Raw genomic sequence first — 18,246 nt, 5'->3', positions numbered from 1 at the left:
AAAACAATTCATTTTGTATTTCACAATTTGGGCCTTCATCACACCTAGATATGTATTGCAGACAAAAAATGTATGTTTTATTAAATTACTGTTAAATTACATGCGCAAAATATGAAGATTATTCATTCTAGATGTCTGTAATAGCCATCAGTCTTTAGTTTACACTACACACGTGTCTTGATGTTAATACCTTCTATAACTGATCAGCGGCAGGAGGAATCAGGGACGGACTTTTAATTGCAGAGAGCAATTGATTGGACAACCCTTAGATGATGTCATACATTTCCTATCTATTCATCTATTCAAGAAAAGGAAAACTGTGTATTTTAGTACTCGCTTTATTTTTGTCTATTTTTAGGACTACATTAGCATATAGATGACCTCTTTTATTACATTGGATCTGTCTGGACACAAACTCAAAACTCTGAATGTTTGGCTCAGCAGTCGGTCACTTTTTTAAAGCAAAAGCTCATTTTCTGGGGATGACAACAAGGTCTTTTATACTGTTTCTTAATATATAATTGATTCTCGAGTGTCTGTACATGTGTCTGATCTAGATTAAGCAGCGTGTTATCTGCGTGCGTGTGTAATTGTGATACGGTGTTATCTTCAGTTATCTCGATGTTAAATATTTACTTTGTTAGGCTCAACCTTTGAAACAGGTGTTGTGTATGTAAACCATGAACTTCCTCAGTCTGACTCTGACAAACTCTCATACGTTACCATCACAGGCTGAGCTGTCGATCATCCTTTCTTGATAACTTATATAAATTAAGTACTCATTATTTGTGAAATAAAAAATTTGAGTGAGCAGAATCTTTAAAACGGATTATTACAGTTTCTACCAAAATAACAGTGTGAAACCATAACCATTAGTGTTACATCATTAAATTAATCAACAATAAATGTCAATCTTCAATTTGCACACAGTGTACAGCATTTACTTCAAAGCAGGCCTATTTAAATATGGCATCACTCTTGTAGAATCATCTTTTTGGTACTTTGTTGAATTCCTTTTTTACTAGTTGTAGTTTTTGTCATACAGTATCATGCATTTTTTTAAATGCAAATTAAAAATAGCTTGTGAAACTTAAAATAACATAAGGCCATAAACAATTGTGTTAAATTGAAATGAAATGAAGGCCCAAACCACTGACTCCTAGTCTCTAAACTATCATATTGCCGTCGAAAAAAAGATGTAAAGAAAAAAAAATTGTTCTCACCGTTTAAAGGTTGTCTTTTGAAAATCCAATCCCAACATTTTTAGTCCAAGATACAAATAACGATTTATTGTTAAAAAAGGTGCATTACACAAAATAGAAAACGAAAAGTAAAGTAGCTTGCATGTACAGTAAATAGAAAAAAAGTGCGTGCAGAGTTTATCCGTCTGCTGTTATCAGTCCATCACGCTGTCAGACCAAAGTGCTCTTTTTCTCTCCGCCTGGAGGTTCGTATGTGGCCACCATATTGTTCTGGTCCCACCGGCCGTTGGCGGGCGAGTTCTGCATGACCACCAGCCGTATGGGTGTGGGGTTGATGTTGGGCATGGGATCGGGTGCGTACTCTTTGGAGGGGTCTTTTCCCTGGCAGTCGTAGAGGATGCAGGAGATGAGGAAGACCAGGAGGAGAATGACATAGCTGGCGATAAGGATGATGAGGTTGAGGGTGACCGGGTCGATCTCCACATCGTCTGCGATGAAACTCATGGCTGCGCTGTTGCTGGGACCGGAGGACTGGAGAGACACTGCAGAAGAGAGACGGACCTTTAGCTGTGACTGAGAAGAATCCTCTAACACACACACAGCAGAGATGGATTAAATCTGGTGATGCTCACCAACAAATCTCTCTCTGTCTGTCTATAAATACACCACACTTAATACCTATAGTGTCTTTAGCCCGTAAAAACACTTTGAATGTAGAAAGTCAAGTAGAACAACAAACTTAAAACTGTCTGGATGCCACTGCAATGAATTAGCCGTCTCAGCATTGCATTTATTTTTTAAAGAGGATGGATGACAGCACAAACATCTCACAAGCACATTTGACTGAAAGGCGTTCATTGGGTTTGAAATGCTAAAACAACAGATATCCTGTTGAAAACAACGACTGTGACGTGTGATTCCTGTATAATCCTCCTTATCTTGATTGCGTGGAGAACTGAACCATCTGTGCTTCGTCTAATCCACTACCAGACAGAAGAAATTCAGAGAGAAATTCAGAGAGAGAGAGAGAGAGAGAGAGAGAGAGAGAGAGAGACCTGAAAATGGTCATGAACATGTTTGTACATAGCATAAATTACAAATGATGCCTTTCTTATGTTTAAAGTGACTGTAGATGTCTGATTTCATTATATAATAGATGTTTTACTAGTTCCTAATGTTTCTTAAAATACATTTGTGTTTTAGGGTCTGACGGCATTAGATTGAGACAGTTTTCTGATTGACAAACTGATTTGAGATTCATAAGAATCAATAAAATAAAGAATAACTAAAATGACTGTGAGTTACTGTTACTGGTAAAGGACGTTGATGAAAAGTTATACTTCTGCTGTGAAATATGATGTTTGAGCAGCAGGGGGCAGCAGCGTCCACCACTGAACACACATTTGCACGTCTCTTAAACCCAAACCTGACGCAAGCACGTAGGCCTACTGCATGTTTCTATTATAGCACTTCGTTTTAAATTGTGTTGTCTTAGATTATTTATTATACTTTAAATAAAACTGATGAAAAGTATCTAACAATAAGGACACCATAGATTTCACGCTGTCATTTTACTATTACGTGTGCTGTTGTGTTTGGATTTCTGAACCGTACTTTTCCGGGCGCGCACTCCGACATTTTGTGTCTCCTTTTTTTTAATCTTTTTTATTCAAATATAAATGTTACAGTCAACGGGGTACATTATGCAAATACATAAAAAAATAAAACATTACAGTCAAAGCAGTATCAAAAGAAGAAGAAAAAAGGTGAAATAAATACATTGAAATGATTGCAAAAAGAATTACTTTTCACCGCGTTCTGTTAAATATTGTATTGAATTTAGTTATTGTAGCATTTCCGGCTTTAAACTTAGAAATATGGTTTGTCTTCTCGGGCGCGCGCTACGACACAGGTTGAGCCAAAGGATGACGTGAAATGATTGACGTGACGTTCTTCTCACTGACGCGTCTCATCTTGTAAATTAGTGCTCGAAAAGGTTCGTTTTCACAATTTAGTGGCATTTATGTGCACTCATCTACAGTAAATATCACAGGTTACGAGGACCATGATGAGGACTATATCAGTGGTTCATTTCCGGTTTTAAAAGTGCCGCCATCTTTAGTTTCTTCAGTTGTTGTCGTTATGGTTACAGGTGTCGTTCACGGGGCTTGACTTCGGCTGTTCGTTTTTAGCTCAGATTCGGATTATATTAAGTTTACAGATTTATTTGAGGAATAATATTAATGATAATGGAAGAGTAAAGCTTTAAACCTCATGTATACAGGCCTTTGAGCTTCTCAGTTTTTAGAACAGATTTATAACAGGCATTTTGTTACTGACAACTGACATACAGCAGCACCATCATATCTGACTCTGGGTATGTACTGAGATATGACGTTTTGTCATAAATATGCTGTAATTGAATGTATTTTTTCTTTTGGTGGAGTTATATGAGTTGGTGTATTCAAAAAATGCGGGTGGAGTCTGTCCTGTCTGTGTGAATGCAGAACTGGAGCCAAACTGTCCAGAAATTCAGACAGATCTGAGAGACAGAGCAAACCTTTTATCTACTACTTCAAGAAGTGTATGCGATAATGTCAGAAATCCACGTTCATATTTGTTTAAAACTCATAATCAAAGCCACTATCTTCCCAGGGTTATTGTTGAGTTAAACTATATTTCTTTTCAATTGAAATTAAATAAAAAATATAGGCCTAAATTGTATTTGAAAAACAGTAGGCTAAAACAAAAAATATGAGTGTTGCTTTGGGAATAAACTGTAATAAATTTAATCCGAGGCACTGAAATGATTAACTGAAAAATAAATTATATTAAGAAATGAATATAATATTTATTGTATTATTATTATTAGCAAAAATCAACAATTATAGAATTTGAAAATGAATATAACATATCAGAAATAAAAAGAAAATGACTAAAGCAATTAACAGACAAAAAACTAAAATATAAAAAGATTAAAAGCTCATACGAAAGACAAACTTAAATAACTCTATCTTGATCATATGAAGTCACGTTCCAGTTGCACAAACTTGGGACTATGTTCCTTTTTTTGCATCCATGTGCCATTATGTCATATTGTCTCTGATGTCCCTAATTTGTTTGGTTCCAGGTTATAGCCCCTAACATGATTTACCTCAAGCATCATGAGCAGACATCAAAGACAGACAGGTAAATATAGATAATAAACTCTTCAGGCTTTTAATGATTGTCAATGATGAAGAATGCTCTTTTTAAATATTGTCTCACTATTTTTAATAAAATAACAAATGTAATGTAAAATAAGATCATGATACGACTTGAGCTGTTTGGATATCACTCGATGAGACAGTTTATGTCTGGTAAACCTGACATAAGAATTAAACTTCAGTTCAAAGGAAAAGCAAAGTAGAGTTTAGTGAACACATCATGACTGGCAGAGGCACTTTATTTAGTGAACTGAGTGAACCCGTGTGTGTTTTTCCTGCGGCGTGAGACCGTCATGAGAGGAGGGGATCAGCTGAGAGAAAAAATGAGAATTTTGTGTGTGTGTGTGACCTTCTGCTCTCGACCAATTCATTCTGAACTGTGGAGACTGTTCGATTAGTAACGGGCAGCGAGACTTATTCGATTATCCATCCATCTGAAACGAACTTCACCACGCCAACATAAAAAACGCACACATCTGCCAGTACACAACATGTGTGTGTTTGTGAGTTTACTGGTAATTGTTGCTAAAGTTAATGTTATAAATAAATGTGTGTTTTTCTTGTGCAAGAAAACATAATGATAATGTGCATTTCTGTGTCTAGTTTGATGTGTCCATAGATGGGTTCTCGGCTGGTATTGGGTCTGTGGAGATGTTTGGTAACTCTTTCCTTCCTGAGGGCTTCAGTGTTTGTGTAAGACCAGTTGAAAGCCCTTCTTCTGGGTGTGGGAAACTGCTCCTCCCTGGACTCCACACTTCCTCTAGTCAAGGACTGTCCGGCCGAAACCTCAGACCTCTGTGAGCTCTCTGCCGCATGGCCTGCAGTACACGAGTCTCATCATATACATACACAGGTTTGATTTGATAACGCTCTCTTGTAAAAACTTCATACGCTGTATATAAATGTATATACATTCAGTGGCACACAAAATACTCTTTTTAAAGTGAAGTCTTCAGTTCACATCAAAAAATCATTTAATAATTCAAGTTTTTGTCTTGGTTTCCATGCAGTACAGATATCTCTACACTGAAAGAAATATTATGTGCCTTAGTAGATTTTATGAAAATAAATGATTTAAGTAAACTTTAAGAATTATGTTCCAGTTTTTTAATAAAAAAATTAGTTGTGTAATTTTTTTGGAGGATCTATTGACAGAAATGCAAAATAATATACATAACTATGTCTTCAGGTGTATAAAGAGCTTACACAAGGAACGTTTAATACCTTAGAATGAGCTATTTCTAGCTACAAACACAGCGGTTGCATATAATTCGCCATGTTCTGTCATCCGTCGTAATGTTTCGGACGGGGGGATGGGGTGAGCATTTGGTTGCAATTTGACTGATTGGACCTTTGAAATAACGTAAAAATCTTAGAAATAAAATCTACTAATTTTGGTTGCTAAGATTTTGAACAAATGAACAAATAATTAAGTAAATCCAATTCAATTTTATTATGATAAACCCAAAGCTGGTATAAATGAAGTTTACTTACTTCAGTTTGTAGATATAACTACCTTGGCCGTTGATCTGTAGTTCCCAGCATGCTTTGCATCTGACTGCATTAGGAGATTAATTTTCATTTTTATTTCAAGTGTTGTTCAGTTAAAAGAAAGACTTGTTTCGTGTTTTTTGTTGATTTAGGAGAGTTTTGGTATTATTTTTAGTTTTGGGTTTTTTAAGTGGTTACTCTTGTTCAGATGAGCGGGGCCTGTGCTTAGACTGAGGGAGGGACAATATTAGTCAGGAATTATTTCTCTGATAGAGCACTAACTGTGCTAATGCCAGTACAGTGAACACCAGGCTCTTCTCACTTGACCATCATTGTTGTAAAGAAATAGTATATTTTATTATGAAAGTAAGTGAACCGTGAAGTTTGAGTTAGACACAAGCTCTTGTTCAATGCAGTTGTTTTTTATTTGTTTACCTTGAGTAATCTTTACTTAATATTTTAACAAATACCAAATGTATTTAATAAGTAGAATTTACTTTATTCTGGTTAGTAAATTGAAAAAGCAGCACATTTCACTTAAAAAATACAAGGATTTTATTAAGTAAATTCTACAAGTAATTTTTTTCAGAGTAATGACAAAACGATTTATTGTTTTGCAACATGAGTAAAATTGATAATTTTACGGGATATTTTACAAAAAAACTGAACTTCTTATTACAATTTTTTGCGGGGTGAGTAGATTAAACGTATTATTTGTCTGAGACTGCCACACATTTTGATCTGCTTTTATGCAAATACATCGGCCTCTCTTGTAAAGGTCAAGTTCATTTTCAGAAAACCCTTTTTATACTCGTCCATTAAAAAGTATCACTTTAATAAACTAACCATTGGTAACCATCTTGCATTTGTATAAACACAGTTTTACTACAAATACTACGGTTAAACTATGGTTACTGTAGCAAAGCCATGGCTTATTTGTGATCACCGTGGTTTAAATATAGAAACCATGTTTTATATTTGTTTAAATTGTAGTAAAATCATGGTATCATGGTTTTATTAGAATGGTAAACATCTGACATCATGAACTTTCACAACCATAACATGGAGGGATCTCTCTTCCCTTGAATGCATCTTGTGAGGCCGACGGATGACCTGTGAGTTTTTCTCACAGCAGGCCGATGTGAGATAAAAGGAAACATCGCTTTCTGAAGATGACATCACTGTTAAATGCTTCCTGACCTCACCAGCTGCTGTGAGGGACACACCCTCTCACTTCCATCTTGACAATTCACAGCGTTTAGCCTCGGAAAAACGCCACGTCATGTAGTGCTTTCATACGAAACCGCTTGTTATGAAGCAGTCACCGAAGCCTAATAAAATGACCTTTGATTTCAGTTTATTGGTGTCCAAACCCAGTAAAAAAAGATGCTGATGTCATAAGGATTCTACAGGAGGCTTCAGATCATTAGACTAGCTTGGCAGTGCATTAGTCTTCATGTACACATTGTTTTCTATAAAAAAGTGTGCAAAAAGCTTTTGTCATATTTGTGCACATAGGCGTGTGCTCATTGATACCCACGATGATGTGTGTGGTACTGAACCTCATTTTTGAGAGTTTATTGTCTGATGGGGTCGCACAAAGGTCAACATGAAATAACTCAACCCAGCACAGATGACTGGGAACAAAAACCCTGGACTGTTTCTTTTGAGTCTTTGAAATTGTTCAGGAGCAAATTAAACAAATATATAGTTGATGGACTATCAAATGGACCTTTATAAGCCAAAAATAAATAATATGTCTTTTAAAGAATTCCACGAAGAATCACTTGCGATGTAAAATTGTCATTTCCTCAACGATATCAATGAAACATTAAACTGCAGTTTCCTTTGTGAGAGTCATGACGTCTTTCCTCGCCTGTTGCATTGTGGGATACGTCTGTCTTCTGAGGCCGATGCACGTGGCTTCGCAAATCTGAAAGAACTGGAGATTAGGAAAGTTGAACAAAGGCTGACCGCCCTGACTACAACACTCCTGGGTTTCATTAGGAAGTGTGTGTGTTTGTGTATGTGTTGTTCAGAGCGGGCGGGTGGATTGAACTAACAGGGCGAGTGGGGGTAAAGAATACAAGCCGATCGATCAGCGACAGCCAAACTGGCGTTGCGTCACAGCGGACGACAGTCTGTCTTTATCACTCCCTCGCTGCTGAAATGAGCCGATTGTTTTAACCTCACGGGAAAACACACATGCAGAATTGGTGGAAATCATTGAGAAACAAAAAGCCATTGTTTCATAAGAGCTTTACCACCTTCCAGTCAACACACAATAACTCACTAATGTCAATGGACACACACACACACACACACACAGAAACATAATGAAGACATAAGCAGGACAGAATAACATTTAAGATAAATTGAGATTCCTAAAAGTTTTTTAGTCAGCCTGTGTGGCTCCATAAAGAATCTTTAACATTCACAGAACCTTTCTATTGCACAAAATGTACTTAAAACTGGTAAAAAAAACTTAAGAACCCTAATGTTTTTGCCTTTGAAAACTCTTTCTAGCATCTTCATATTTTTAGAAACAATTTTAGAGAAAAATCTTAAATGGCAAGTTTTCCTTTTCTTTTATCTTTAACAATCAAACATTTTCACGGATTTAACTGGGAGGAACAATTTAATATTGCCCTAAGTACACTTTACGAACATACGTACAAGTCCATAATGTATTTAAAGAGCTCTATTGTCACACACAATTTATAAAAAAATATAGTTTTTTTATCTTTTTACATGGTGTCTCAAAATTGAACAGTTGGGTACGCTAAGATCTTATTAAGTTTTTCTTAAGAAGTACTAAAAATGATTTATTTTTATGTTTAGTACAAAAATGAGGACGTAAAATGTTTTTAGGTCATGTCTGTTTTTTACCATTGTTACATTTGTCTTGTTTGATATATCTTATCAGATTTGTTAAATTAGAGCAAAAAAATGATGAATGATCTTGTCTAATCTGCTGTAACCTTGGATTTTCGTTTCTCAGAAAACAATCAGTGGGTGCCTAAACAGAGCTGAATCTCAACATTGACTCATTTGGCTGTCTAAGAGCAAGGATTGAGATATTACACGCATCTCTTTTGTGATTTTCTTTTAAACAGCATTTAATTTGTCTTTGTTCAGCTGTAGCCCAGATCCACACAAACTCTCGCCAGCTCTTTCTTTTGAAATGCAGTTCGCTGTTACGACACAAAAAGTTAAAAGAGTTTGGGGTTGATGAAGCCGTTACCTCCTCTCGTTTCTTCCTGCTCTTTGGCTTTTATTCACATTCAAATAGATGGAAAGTTTGGGAGTTAACGTGTCACGTAAATGAAGCGGAACAGATGAGCTGACGGTAACTGGCCAACATCGTGAGGTTTCGCTGAGATCTCTCAGCTGCTCTTGTACATGCAGTATGGTTAAGAGTCACGTCTGACAGCTCCGGATGTGCAGCGGCTTGGCTCCACACTGAAATATTCCATCCCCGAGGCCTGACAACGTTTATGAGCAATAATTGCTCTGCTTGTCTTTCTGTGAGACACTGAAGATGATCTATTGGCTCTAACTAAACTCTTCCTCTTTTCTTCTGCGAGTTTCAGGCACTGTTGAGTTTTTTGGGGTTACGTGTCGAACGCATCTCATGAGAACATTGGCGACGCTTTGGTCCGTTTGAAACACAATACTGCAGAAAGACGGAGATGTTTTCTCTTGGCACGTTTTATGGAGAACAAAAAGAGTCCTCACTAAAAACACATTCATGCTCTCGAGTTTAAAGAGCAGAGTCGCTGTATGGGGGTTGACACTGTGTATTTCATCCCTGAATGCCAAGACTGTTTCTAAAGGTCTTTCTCACTACGTTCACATGTCACGCCATTAAATCTGCAGAGCTGCTTTTACTGCGGTACTTTCGTGTTTTACTCTGTTCTGACGGTGATGACTATATAGTATTCATCTTTTCTTTGATCGTAAACAGTTAGTGTTCAAAAGTGATGTCTGGAGGGCATATTTGTACATGGTAATATTTGCCAATTTTTGCTTTTAACACACCCTCAGGTTAAATTAAAGTAAGGCATGAAAATTAGAGAGTCAAAATGCAAAAAACTCCAACACCCTGTCGGACGCGACCGACGCGACACGACCCCACACCACATCTCCTGTAAACAAAATGTAAAATTATTATAATTCTAATGCGTTCTATTGTCTTTTGTCATGTCTGGTGTAGACACGGTGTAAGCTTGGTTAAGGCATCCATTGGATAGTTTTTGGCAAGAAAATACGTTTTTTTTTCTAAGTTACAAAAAAAGTTGCAACACAAAATGGTTATTTATCAGCTATCAATATTTTGTAAAGCTCTTTTGTTATTGAACACAGCATTCTCCTGATTTTTAACTCAATCCTCATGTGTTTTGTGTAGTTTTTTTTCCAAACTTCCATGAACTCTTCTCAAAGCTGAACTTCTTTTTACACTCGAAGAATACAAATATTCCTTCATTTATACACCCTAATGCTTTTGAAAATCACGTGACTCCTTCTTCGGTGGAACACAAAAGAAATTTAGAGAAAATTTGTGTTCATACAACAATGGAAGTCAACGGGGTTCATTGTTGTGCGGTTAGGGTTAGGGTTAAGGTTAGCTTTTTTGTTCTGCAGAAGTAAGAAAATCATACAGGGTTTTTCATTATTAAGTGAACTTTTCCTTTAATCTAGTGCACATAAACTGTCAAACAACCTGCGCCAGATCCAAAGAATTAGAAAAGCATACACCCTCACAATTATATTAAAATAAGAAAAAGAATTTATAGCGCAATGAAGAATTAAGAAATAAAAAACAAGATTTGTAAGATTTATGTAACAAGGTTTCAACATAGAAAGATCTTGGCTAACATTTATAGACCCCCTGGTGCTCCCTTGATGTTTGAATCAGTTTAATCAAATGAAACTGAAAAACAGAGAAAATTTCTATTTGAACCACATGTTTTTGTCAATTAAATAGCTTTAAGGTGCAGTAAAGAGTTTCTGACTTTATCTCAAACATGATAAGCACGAGCGTCACACAGGTTAGTTGACAAATAATCACTCTGAAAAAGGTCAAGGTCATCTTTTGTGAGATCCAGAAACTATTCCATGACTTCTGATGGGATTACACAAACATCACTGGCTCACTGGGGGAAGTGTTTCCATTCTATATGATTCACTTATATAACAGAATGCAGATGACGCGTGTTGGGGTTGCAGGTTCAAGGCGGCACCTGTCGTATTCCACCTCAACTTCCTGCTCCGCCGCGCCACGCTCCCGCCGTGTAGAGAAGACGTCTTGCACCGCGACAAACATCTGATCTGCGTGTCAGGTGTGGGCTTGCATCTCGCTGTCTCTTCACTCGGCCGTGAGGCCATCAAATCTGACGTGTCGTGGATGCTGCTCTGACGCAAACAAACCGTGGAGTTGTAGTGTCTGGTGTCAGGGAAACGCATAGCGACGCAAATGCTGCCTATAAATACATCTCTAAGTCCGGCTATTTTAGACCGCCACCGTGAAGCGAGCAGTTCAAGGCCACAACTATCACCTATGGAGAGTGAATACAGCGCCGATCGAGTCAGGGGGTTGCGGCTCTAATGCTTTAATGGGTTTTTATTTTGTCATCTATAACAGTTCTCTGGGTTTCTGGACATTTGGAGGTTGCTAGGGTATTCTGGGTTGTTTTTAGAGAGCTGTTGTGCAGCTGCTTTGGTGTTTTGTATGATTAGAAAGGTAAAGTTCTGTGTTAACAACTGTGTTTTACGTGTCTAGCATTCTGGGTGGTTGCTAAGGTACACCGAGTTATATTGGCATGTTATTATGCAATTTGTATGGTTGCTAGGGCAGTGCTAGATGGTTGCTATGGTTCTGGTTGGTTGCTAGGGTATACTGGGTTGTTGTGGCATGTTTCACTGGATGAATATGGTGGTCGTTGTGCTTGCTCAAGAATTGCTATGTGGTTGCTAAGGTTCTGATTGGTTGCTATGGTGTCCTTAGTGTATTAATAAGATGCTGTGTGGTTGCATTCTGGATGGTAGCTAGGATTTTTTGGTTAATTGTTACAGCAAATTTAGATGGTTAGGCAAGGCAAGGCAAGGCAAGTTTATTTATATAGCACATTTCATACACAAGGACAATTCAAAGTGCTTTGCATAAAATTATTGACTGAAAGAAATAAAATGTATCTTTAAAATGCAAATGATTTAAGATCACAAATACTTTAGATTTTAAGAAACAATAAAACAGCAATAAAATCGATTAAAGATGTGAGTGTATATATAAAAAGAATAAGAGCAAAATAAAATAAATTAGAAATAGAAGTGCAGTTGATGTTAACCAGCACAGTGCTCAGGTTGTGAATGCACAGCTAAACAAGTGTGTTTTTAATCTGGATTTAAAAGTAGCTTCTGTTGGTGAACGTCTGATGTCTTCTGGAAGCAGATTCCAGCTATGGGTGTCGTAATAGCTAAACGCTGACTCGCTCTGTTTTGAGTGAACCCTTGTTATCTTTAACTGACTTGATCCTGATGATCTGAGAAGTCTGTTTGGTTTATATTCAATGCGCATATCTGAGATGTATTTAGGTCCTAGACCATTGAGGGATTTATAGACAATTAATAATACTTTGAAGTTGATTCTAAAAGTAACTGGTAACCAGTGTAAGAACCTGAGGATTGGAGTGATCTGCTGAGATTTTTTGGTTCTGCTCAGAATCCTGGCGGCAGCGTTCTGTATGAGCTGCAGCTGTCTGATGGTCTTTTTGGGAAGACCTGTAAGGAGTCCATTACAGTAATCCACCCTGCTGGTGATGAAGGCATGGACTAGTTTCTCTAAATCTTGGCTTGAGACAAAACATCTGATTCTGGCTATGTTTCTGAGGTGGTAGTATGCTGATTTGCTTATTGCTTTGACATGACTGCTGAAACTAAGGTCAGACTCCAAAATGACCCCAAGATTTTTTACCTTGCTTTGTGTCTTTAGACCTCTTAAGTCAAGGTATGTGTTTACATTGTTAGTTTCATCCTTGTTACCAAAAACAATGACTTCAGTTTTGTTTTTATTTAACTGAAGGAAGTTTTGACACATCCAGCTGTTAATTTCATCAATGCATTGGCAAAGAGAGTCAATAGGCCTGTTGTCATTGGGTGAGAGGGCTAGATAGATCTGAGTGTCATCTGCATAGCTGTGGTAGGCAATTTGGTACTTTTTCATTATTTGGCCAAGTGGGAGCATATACAAATTGAAGAGAAGCGGAGCAAGAATTGAGCCCTGTGGAACACCACAAGTCATGGGTGTCCAGTCAGATTTATGGTTGCCTATGTTCACATAGTAAACTCTCCCTTTAAGGTATGACACAAACCATTTAAGTTCCAACCCAGAAAGCCCTACCCAGTTTTCAGCCTATTTAGGAGTATGGTGTGATCTACCGTGTCAAAAGCAGCACTGAGATCTAGTAAAACCAGAACTGATATTTTGCCTGAATCAGAATTCAATCGAATATCATTAATTATCTTTATGAGCACTGTCTCTGTGCTATGATGCTGACGGAAACCAGACTGATAATTGTCCAGGTAGCCATTTGAGTTCAAATATTTGGTCAAAATTTGCTATGGTGTACTAAATGTATTAGTTAACTTCTGGGTGGTTGCTAGGATGTTTTGGTTGATTGCTAGGGCAGAGCTAAATGGTTGCTAAGGGTAATTTTCAAAAAGGTTACTAAAGGTCTGTCGTAAAAAAAGATATCTGATCTGTGTGGTATACTGGGTTTTTTTGGCATGTTACTATGCAATTGCTAGGATTTTCTAAGTGGTTGCTATGGCAGTGGTAGATGGTTGTTAAGGTTATGGGTACGCTGGGGTTGTTTTAGCATGTTACAATGTAAAGACAAGGGTGGTCTTGATTGTTGCTAAGGCGTTGCTATTTGGTTGCTAAGGTCCTGCGTGGTTGCTATGGTGTACTAAAGGTATTAGTTAACTTCTGGGTGGTTGCTAGGATGTTTTGGTTGATTGCTAGGGCAGAGCTAAATGGTTGCTTAGGGTCATTTTCAAAAGAGGTATACTGTTCTATAAATGTATTTCAGGTTTTCAATGAAAGTCTTTTTTCCTACCAGATGTGATGTATAATTTCTATTGCATAAAAATATAAAAGCTCTCCTTTGAAACGATAAAGGTTATTTTGTGTTTGTTGAAATCACTGTACTCTAAATTAAAAAGCAGTATCGATGCTTGTTTTAAGACCTTTTCATTGTTATTCAGAATACAGAAAAGACTTCTTTGTTTTTACTGTTCACCACGGGAAACCTCCTCCCTTGATTTTTGAAAGGTTGAACTCGTTTAAAGAAATCTTGGACAGATCTGCATTTCAAACCACACGTGCCATACAATCCAAACTCGTAGCCGCTTCGTGTTCGCATGCACACAATGTGAGAGTAGACGCGGCGCCACACAACACATTGTGAAAGAAAAGCAACATTTCCTTCCATTCATTACTGAAGGTTTTAATCACATCATCTCACATGAGAGAGTTCTTTACGTACTTGAGACCGAACCCAAACTCCACTTCAAACACACAGCATGAGTGACTGGAGAAATAATTAAAACCAGTCGACTTTAACCAGTGACAGACGTGAAAAAACCGGTGCTGTGATTCTGCAGAATTTTTACATTGAACAATGAAGCTAAAAACCTATTTCAGCTCAATACTTTATGTTCACGTATTTATGTATTTGGAGATTTGGTCTGGGAAAACAAACTTTATTAAGTTGATCTGTCTTGTACTGCCGTGTTCTTCTAGCTTAGCTGGTGCAGTGCTGTGCTTGCAACGCCAAGTTTGTTGGTTCAATTCCAAATAACACAGATTCATATAAAAAGTTTATCTTTATGTCTAGTTTGTCACTTTGGGTTCATTTGCAGATGTAAATCTGTCAGTGTTCATTTTCAAGCATTCAAAAGGATGCAATGAGATAAAGCATTCATCATTTCAGAGTTTATTAAAAATAGTCGTTCAGCAGCTTAAAATGATTTCACAAACATAGTGGTAGAAACTGTATGACAGCATTGTTATTAAGACATTTATTTTACCATCTCAGGGAAAATAAGCACTTAGATCAACAATTCATTCCTTTGCTGTTTGCACAGCCGTTGTGTTATACTGTATATGTGATTAATAATCTTCATAACTCGAGTGCGTTTCACACTTCATTCACGTCGCGTGTCTGCCCTCAAATACAATTGAACAAAATAATAAATGTGTCTGGATTTCCAGCCCTTGGGTGTCTATATATCATAATACAAGTAATATAAGTACCGTCCATCCACGATAAAGTTACACATATATAATTTACTGACATGTGAAGTAGCCGAGTGTTAGAAAGACGCTTTCAATAAGGAAAAATCATTGTCCTTCATTTCCTCTTTTCCGCCCTTTTCCTTTATGCCTCTGTCCGTGTCTTTCCATGAATCCTGCAGAACAGGAAGCAGCCGGGGATTAATACAGCACTTCCTCTCTCCGGGGTCAGGCGTCTTCATTTCGATACGTTCCTCTTGGCTCACGTCCCAGCTGACCGAGAGGTCTGCGTGATGGACAGAAGAAAGAGAGATGGATAAATTGAAAGAGTCTCTTTAAAGTTTGCCTGGCGCTGGAGTTTGTCGTGAAGGTCAACGAAAGTGCAGCCGTCATCCCAGCTGCGACTTCACATCCGGACGCATGCAGCTGTGCGTCTGCGTAAAGCCCTGCGTGAGATTGACTGTTTTAAATGCTTCAGGGTGAACAGATGCGCATTTTACGTAATGCAAAAGTCAGTTGAAGTGCAAACAACGCATTTCCTTTCAATGGAAATGAGGCTCGCCTCATTCACGAAAGTTACCGGCGCCTCACAGCAAGGCAAACAACAGCCAAGTGATTTGTCAACTGAAATGTCTCAAGTTGGACCTCAAGCGAAGATGCTCCTCTGGTGCGCCATGAGAGTCGTTTGACTCTCTCTCCTCCTCTCTTTCTTCCTCTCCATCCGAGCCTTCCAGCAAACAGCGCTCAGGGCGAGCAGCACCAGGCCGGCCGAGAGCAGCACAAGTCCAAAGTACGAGATGGTGGAGCCGTGTGAGTTGAAGCTGTAGGCGACGGCCGTCACCACGATCCCGGCGATCAGCACCACCACGCCGAACGGCACGGTGCAGCGGTAACAGGACAGCTCGGCCCCGCCGGTGGCTGCCGTTAGCTGAACCTCGTTCACCAGAGGAACGGTGACCGGCGGTTGAGGGACGTCGTTGTTGTTGGTTTTCTCCGTCAGGATTCGCTCTGGGCTTCCGGGGATCGTCATGGTGTCCTTAAGAGGCTCGGATGGCATTGCAGGATCTGGGTCAGAGTGTTCCGGGGCATCCGCCACAGATCTAGAGCATCTGTTTACGGCCTCTCCTCATCTAGAAAGAGAACGTATGGAAGTAAAACAGACTGCTGCCAAAACACAAAGCAGACCTCAGCGTTAGAAGACATTAGCAGGTCAGGAGTTGTTTTGGCATTCGGATGGGAAGAGCCCCCCGATCCGGTTTATAAGCACAGACAGACCACCGCCTGAATGACGCAGAGAGAGCTGCCACATTCCCTGGAGAGCTGGGGATATGACATTACAAACCGCGCCATGAAACCCGAGCGCTGTATAAATTAACAGTCATTTCACAGGGGGCTTGTTCTTATGAGCACAAGTGCCAAACACCCGCAGCGCTTCTCTCTGACCGCTCAACATTACATCTGCAAACTTCAGCCTGCTTTCTAAACTCACGTCGAGATTGAAATCATGTCTCTTTGGAGAGTTCTATGACGTTGCGGTGAGAACAATATATCACAGAGCCCAGCGTATCATTTTTCTTGAATAATAATCAGATCTTATAAAGTCATTAAAAGACCGATGAGACAAGAGTTTAAAAATTAAATTACTATGGTTTAAAACATGCATTACAATACGATTAATATAAATAGATGTATAGTATTGTTTTACATTTACTTTTTTTATACATGCGTTCACTTCTGATAAATGCATCTGCTCAATATATTCAAGATTCCGATAAAGAATCTTGAATTTATTTAGCAAGCATTTGTGTAAGGCAACCTACAAATTAATATTTTGTCTGATTAGATTGTTTTGTCTAAATGATGACATTATTTAAATGTAACTCACAATCTGTGTTTTAAAATGTTTGTTTAGTTTACTTAATTCATGCAGTTAGACTTCGTTATTTATTTATTCTCATTCAATGTTTGTGTATGAGCAAAAGATGATAAACTCTCCTGTAGTATTTCCCCGACACTACAGAGCTGCTATTGCTTTTTTCTTTCGTAATATCATGCATGAAATCAACACGATAAAGTATCTGTAAATAAAAAACAAGAATAACAATCAATAATAATATTTCATAATGTGTTCTTTTACCTCACACCTGTGTTCCATCTTCAAATCTAAAGAGCCTTGTTCACAAAACCAAAGACTTTAAAGTCCAGTAATGATCCAGAGTGAAGTGAGCTGTGCTGGTGATCTCCTCATGCAGTGACTGACTCAACTCCTCCTGATCTCTCTCATTCTCTCTCTCTCTCTCATTCACTAGATGTACGTCTGCACACGGGGGTGGAGTGGTGGAGTGCAGCTGTCCGTCTCTTTAAAGCACAGCCTTCTCTGCATAATAAATGCTGAAGTCTCTAACTACTGACATCAACTTTAACCAGTGCTCGAATTGAAACAAGTCTTATGGGGATCCCCCTCATAAGACTTTTTTGGGGGGGTTAGTCTTGGATATACAATTTATACAAAATACACAATATATTTGATTATAATATGCATAACTATATACTATTATATTAAAAACAGGCTTACATAGAAAAATAGGATTCCTCCACTGTCCTGCACTTTGCGTTCTTTAGACGTGGGGCGGGGCGTTTCAAATTTAAAGAGACATGACAACTATCCCAGAAACAAACTTAATTTAAATGATTTTAAATAATTAATTCACAAAATTGACCATATCCATTGCATGAATTTAATCACATTTGTCATTTTAATTTTAACTCAAATACAAATATCTGAGGGAACCCCCAAAGTCTGTCTTTTACTTCTTAAGCGGGTCCCTAATGCCTTATGGGGGGTCCCGGATCCCCCCAGCCCCCCTTCATTTCGAGCACTGCTTTTAACACTAGCATTTGCTTATAGTTGCACAAATGTATTTGAGTATTTTAATCTTATGTTTATTAAACACGTTATAATATAACTGTATAAATATTCACTTCCATTTATTATACAAATATTTTTCATAATTTTTATTAGTTATCACGCCGACCAACTTTATATATATAT

The 18,246-nt window shown here is 38.0% G+C and overlaps 2 protein-coding genes and 1 long non-coding RNA gene across 4 annotated transcripts; 1 reads left to right on the top strand and 2 right to left on the bottom strand.

Annotated features, from left to right (window-relative positions):
- Nucleotides 1-1,245: 1,245 nt before the first annotated feature.
- si:ch73-256g18.2 (small integral membrane protein 36) lies at nucleotides 1,246-2,119 on the bottom strand. 2 transcript variants are annotated; one of them, XM_056753632.1, is made up of 2 exons: nucleotides 1,835-2,119; nucleotides 1,246-1,744 (listed from the first exon to the last, which is right to left on the bottom strand). In XM_056753632.1, the coding sequence occupies exon 2, from the start codon at nucleotides 1,704-1,706 to the stop codon at nucleotides 1,413-1,415; it is 294 nt and encodes a 97-aa protein (XP_056609610.1). In that variant the 5' UTR covers nucleotides 1,707-1,744; nucleotides 1,835-2,119; the 3' UTR covers nucleotides 1,246-1,412. The 2 variants fall into 2 exon arrangements, with proteins under 2 accessions (XP_056609610.1, XP_056609612.1); XM_056753634.1 differs by having other exon boundaries at nucleotides 1,246-1,789; nucleotides 1,881-2,119.
- Nucleotides 2,120-3,041: 922 nt separating this feature from the next.
- On the top strand, nucleotides 3,042-5,406 carry LOC130425504 (uncharacterized). Its single transcript, XR_008907072.1, has 3 exons — nucleotides 3,042-3,579; nucleotides 4,333-4,391; nucleotides 5,012-5,406. It is a non-coding gene; the product is annotated as an uncharacterized LOC130425504 (long non-coding RNA).
- Nucleotides 5,407-14,879: 9,473 nt separating this feature from the next.
- tmem100a (transmembrane protein 100a) lies at nucleotides 14,880-18,071 on the bottom strand. Its single transcript, XM_056751693.1, has 2 exons — nucleotides 17,332-18,071; nucleotides 14,880-16,324 (listed from the first exon to the last, which is right to left on the bottom strand). The coding sequence occupies exon 2, from the start codon at nucleotides 16,249-16,251 to the stop codon at nucleotides 15,841-15,843; it is 411 nt and encodes a 136-aa protein (XP_056607671.1). The 5' UTR covers nucleotides 16,252-16,324; nucleotides 17,332-18,071; the 3' UTR covers nucleotides 14,880-15,840.
- Nucleotides 18,072-18,246: the final 175 nt, after the last annotated feature.

This window comes from Triplophysa dalaica, chromosome 7, assembly GCF_015846415.1.
Source record: "Triplophysa dalaica isolate WHDGS20190420 chromosome 7, ASM1584641v1, whole genome shotgun sequence".
In the NCBI taxonomy this organism is placed as follows: domain Eukaryota; kingdom Metazoa; phylum Chordata; class Actinopteri; order Cypriniformes; family Nemacheilidae; genus Triplophysa; species Triplophysa dalaica.
Note: the sequence above shows the minus strand (reverse complement) of the source record. Positions and strands in the feature narration are given on the sequence as shown.